General features: G+C 35.1%; 1 protein-coding gene across 1 annotated transcript in view; it reads right to left on the bottom strand.

The window, feature by feature from the left end:
* angpt4 (angiopoietin 4) overlaps window positions 1–5,547 on the bottom strand; it is a 40,336-nt gene that overhangs the window by 10,183 nt on the left and 24,606 nt on the right. Inside the window, exons 2-3 of the mRNA XM_016270473.1 lie at window positions 2,313–2,462; window positions 1,501–1,622 (exon numbers count right to left, since the gene is read on the bottom strand). Coding sequence (XP_016125959.1) covers window positions 1,501–1,622; window positions 2,313–2,462 — 272 coding nt within the window. The remainder of the gene's footprint in view (window positions 1–1,500; window positions 1,623–2,312; window positions 2,463–5,547) is intronic.

Here is a 5,547-nt window from a genome sequence, read left to right on the forward strand (position 1 = left end):
AGATACTCAAGTACAGTAACTAATTACATTTACTCCAATACTTTACACCTCTGCAATACATGTAGTTTCATGATTTAGTGTCTGGATCAGAGGAGATAGCACTGAATCAGTCACGCCTGCTGTCAAAACAATTTACATCCGCACAACAATGAGCCACTGCTACAAAAACGAGTTTCTGAGGAACTCCGCAAAATCCTGCCGGCTTCAATCTGTGTGTGATTTAGTGAGCGAGTGTGTGTGTGTGTGTGTGTGAGTGCTGAAAAATAACACCACCCGAGGATTTGAGGCCGAAAATAACTGGAAAGCAAATCAAAACTCCACCGAGCCATGTAACTAAACACTTACTTTGTTAAATTACAGTAGATAGTCATTAAACATGCTTTGGTTGCCAGTGGTTCTCGATGCTTATGTTTATAAATTTTTCATGATTGATTACACAAATAGTTTTCGCACAATCGATTGGCATGGACTGTTGTAGTCCCTTGCCAGAGTTTGTAATGTGTACACAATGCTGAGCAATTGTTTGCTGTTATTATACTATGAAGCTGACCCTCTGTAAACCCGCATCAATTCTGGGAGCAATTATGAACACTTTCGCTTGCACAGTTGTAAGTCGCCTTGGAAAGGTCGAAAACTCTCTGTTCTCACTCATACGGGAAACATGAAATATTGAATCGTCTGTAAAGTAGCGGTCCATTATAATTACGTCTGATGCCCCCATGCAGCTACCAAAACATCACTAGCAGCACAGTTCAATTGGTCGTCAAAGTTGAATGACAACAAGCGTTATCTGTTTAATCTAGCGAGAGCCAAGTACAAAGCTTTCTGGGAAACCCTTTGTCTGGCTTTGTAAGTGTGCAAAGGAAACTTGCCTGCGGTCTGCCTTGTGTGCTGTGCTTACTCTGTAGTTATTAAACATTACAAACAATCAATTAAGTTGCTGATTATTTCCCTTTACAAAACCTTTACCCCTGCTGTGCTCTCCGACTGGCCGAGTATGGGAAAATATCGCTTTGAGAACAACAAAAGAGACAAAAGTTGCTGTGTGAACGTGCAGTTGTGGACACGATCTGACCCTTAAAAATGACTTACACAGATCTTAATGCTCAGCGGTTGTTCAGAGTTGTAATGAGCACAATTACATAATGCAGTTCTCAGTTATGACTCACTCAAGCATCATTTTGTCTGATGTTTCTCATACAATATCATGCGAGAAATAAAATGGACACAATAATGGAGAATAAAGCTATACAATGAATGCGAAAGAATATGATGATTTTCTCTCTATCTCATTGCTTTCTATGACAAACAATCAAGATGTTTTGTAATGTTTAGGTCGATAAAGTCACATTAAAGGTGCAATAGGTTATTGTCTTCAGAAACATTTTTTGTTATGCTGGTTGAAAGTCTCTTCACATCCCGATAGCAATCATTAAGTTAAGTGGTGTAAATGTTTTTATTTAGTAAGAAATAAACAAAGATTCATTAAAAGGTTTTTACCTGTTCTTGTCTTGAAGTTTGGAGATTTCTGAAATCTGTGTTAAGAGTTCCTTCTCCAGTTTGTTTGTTGACAATGAATTCTCTAATAACTGAACTGCAATTCTTGATGTCTGGTTCATAACCTTCAAATGGAATTCAATAAAATGAAGAATGGGAAATTACAGAAAACTATCATATATATATAATTTTATATATTACATGATACAGTGGGGTCTTAAAGTCTGAGAATTTTTATTACAAATTATATAATTAGCACAACATTTTAAATAAAAACATGAATATGAATTTTAAATTTTGTTTAAATGACAACTAAAGCAGCTACGAACAAATGATGTTTTCCAGAATGATTTGAGATGTTCTTGAGTTTCAATGGAAGAAAGAAAATCTGGCAGTCATTACATTTGATTTGTGACCTAGATATTGCAGAATATCAAAATAATAATTATGATTTTTCCATCATCATCTTCCACCATCACATTTCTATGTTTTACATTTTGAAGCATTCAACAACTTTCCAGGTTTAAATTCATTTTTAAATCCCAGATTTTCAGTGTGGTCTCAGATTTTTGGACCCCAAATAAACATATGTAGTAAAAACAGTAATACCGTGATATATAATTACAATTTTAAACAACTTCAGTGTTTAAAGTGTCACATGATCCAGTCTTCAGTGTCACATGATCCTTCAGAAATCATTCTAATATGCTGATTTGCAGCTCTAGAAACATTTCTTATTATTATCAACGGAAACAGTTATGCTGCTTAATATTCTGTATGCATTCATGCATTTTTATAATGAAGAATGAGATTACCTTGGCTTCAACCACATTGAGTTTCCTGGTTTGCTCTGCGGTTTGGGTGAGCAGGTTGGTGCCGATCTCTAGCATAGTGGCCGTCTGGTTATGGACTGCATCAGCTTGAAAATGCACCATCCCATTCTTCTGATGGATGTAGTTTTCTAACTGTTGATCAAAAGAAAGAGAATTGGGATTTCAGATACTATTGCATATTGCAAAATGATGGATTGACCCTCAAAGCACAACATATGTCAGAAGCGCTTTTTGCAGCAATACCATAGAAGAACCATTTTTGGTTCCTCAAAGAAACTTTCAGTGAAAAATTCCAACCCTTTTTTTTTCTTAGTGTGAAGAACATTTAAAAAATCTAAAGTACCTTTTTTACTATAAAAAACCTTTTGTGGAATGGAAAAGGTTCCATGGATGTTAAAGATTCTTCATGGAAACACAGATGCCAGAAAAAAAACTATGTATGTATGATAGTCATAATGAAAACATGATGGTTGGTTTAGGAGTTCCATTTGTCATTTCAAGATTCAGAAGGGTGTTTACGAGGGCCACTTTTGCGGCTGTGATGTGCCCTCGCTGCTCCCTTTTGTGGAGCACTCAACAGTGTGGACTCAAGAGCTGGAAAGTTTATCAAACACAATATTTTTTCCCCTAGCCAGTGGGTTTTAAATCCGCTGGGAGAAGATAAAGTGCCAGGCAAAGGTGTGGTATAGTGACCCTTTCGGTCTCAAAAGACAAAAAATAAATAATGCATCACCAAGACCGCACTGACCCTGAGTGAAGGACTAATGAAGGATAATTTGATCACAATGGAAATAAACACGTTAAACCCTGAGGGAGAGCAATGCGCTTGCTGTGGTCTGTCAGAACGTACATGGAAAAGGAAGATGCTTTTTGATGTAGAGACTGCGTTAGAAATATATAATAGTGATATTTCAATATCAATCACTCCAAAACGCACTCAATGCCCTGGCATGAATAGTTCCAAGGGCGATGCAATAGAAGAACCATTTTTGGTTCATCAAAGAACCTTTCAGTGAACAGTTCTTAAAAGAACCATGTATTTCTTTGTGTTAAGAGCATTTTCAAAATCTAAAGCACCTCTTTCCACTTTAAAGAACCTTATTTGGAATGGAAGGAAGGAAGTTCTTGATGAAACCACTGATGCCAATAAAGAACCTTTACTTTTAAGAGTGTATTATAGTCATAATTAAAACATGATGGTTGGTTTGCAAAAATTAATTAACGTAAACAAGAAGGTAAAGTTTGGGTTTTCTTTTGTTGTTTTCGACTCCCTAAAGACGCAGTGTACCCTGACCGATTAATTGACCCGAGCATCCTGCCTTGGATTAAAATCGCATAGGACAAAGTCCAGCTTGGGAACGCTGATCTGGATTTAGTTGGATCAGCTTTACGAGCGCTAACCAAAACCAGATGTTTCATCTCATTTTGACTAGAGCTTCCTGGGACATCTCCTTACAGAATGTACTGTAAATGTGAAGGTGATGTCATGGCGATCTGCATGCAGTCACGACACGGACGATCATTCACATACACCACAGATGTTTATAAGAGATCAATTCAGAATGATTGTGTTGGGTTGATTCATGCAGATGACATCATTTTCAAAAACATAGCAACATGAATTCCAGTAAGTGTTTCGTGATGGCCTCTCACAATGACAATCAATCATTGTTTTGTTTGTTATAAACCAGCTACTTTGTCATTTAGCTGACAAAGTGATTTATATGACACAACCTGGGGTTAAGGGTTTTGCTCAAGGGCACATTGGTAATAGTTCATGGATCAACCCTTGTGGGGTTTAAACCTATAACTTTTCTGAAAACAGCACAGATTTTGAGCCGCTAGAATATATCATCAACATGGTATGGGTTAAATGAGGACAAATACTGATTTACAAAGAAAAAAAATGGTCTAGTATTATAGTTTTTAGGATTGCACTTAAATTACATCAGTATTTATAACACCTTTGTTAACATAGTTTATATGCAATTCTTTTTTTATAAATAACTATTATATATGTGTATATATATATATATATATATATATATATAATTACTATTTTTTTTAAACAATCTATTGAATGACGATGTCTGAATGACAGAAACGGATTATTGATGTTTCATAAAATGCAATGAATGATTAATACAATAACAAAGAATTAACATATTACTTGATTTGATATATCACTAAGATTCATACAGATTACACCATTTTCAAAACCATAACTGCATAAATTTGTTGATGCCCTTTGCTTTTATATTGAAAATCATTTTGTTTTAAAAAATAGTTACTCTTTTGTTAGTTAGCTTTAAAAAAGTGATTTGGAGTACTCTTATAAATAAATGAATAAATATTATTAAATTATGATAATTTTAGAAATAAATACAAATTTATGAATAAATTCCATGTTATTTTTATTATTATTAAGTAAAATAATAATAATAATAATAAATAATATTCTTCAGAATCTCTATTCACCAACAAAATGAGAAAACCGCTAGACTCTAAAGTCAACATGAAATCAAAATTGACTTTATATTTACATTCTTAAAACATGTTCCTGGTATTATTGCATTAGATTCTTCAGTGCATGTTATTTTATAGAAAAAAAAACAGTTCGTCTTCGTAATCTTTAATCAAAATGTAATTACTTGCTCTGCCTCTGAAATAACTTTCCTTTTTCAGGTGACGTCTGTCACACCCCTGTGGACTGTCTGTTATGGTTTCTCCCTCTGTGTCCTTATTTGGTTGTTCCTGTTCTCATTATGAGTTAATCACTTCATTGTTCTCACCTGTCTGCCCCTTGTTATCCACCCTATATCAGTTCCTGTCCATTGTGCGCCAGTTTGTCAGTTATTGTGAATGTTACCCTGTGCGTGTGCTCCTACCCTCTTGTGAAGTTATTAAAGGTTTCTTGTATCCTTCATCCTCGTCGTCCTGCCTGTTCTCTGGCACAGCAACACCGTGACAACGTCAAAGTCCTACACACCCACATTCAGATCTGGCAAACCATTCCCATAAAGTCCTGTATTACATTTAGTTATACATACAGAAGTAATATGAAATGAATGCCATTTTCTGTTGTCTTTCTAAATAAAATAACCAGTTTAAGTCAATCTCTACCACTATAACTTCTCAGAAAGACCTAGGGAGATTACTAACTTAACTCTCTCTCTCTCTCTCTCTCTCTCTCTCTCTCTCTCTATATATATATATA

The sequence above is a fragment of the Sinocyclocheilus grahami genome, unplaced genomic scaffold (assembly GCF_001515645.1).
Source record: "Sinocyclocheilus grahami isolate Dianchi unplaced genomic scaffold, SAMN03320097.WGS_v1.1 scaffold57.1, whole genome shotgun sequence".
Lineage (NCBI taxonomy): Eukaryota > Metazoa > Chordata > Actinopteri > Cypriniformes > Cyprinidae > Sinocyclocheilus > Sinocyclocheilus grahami.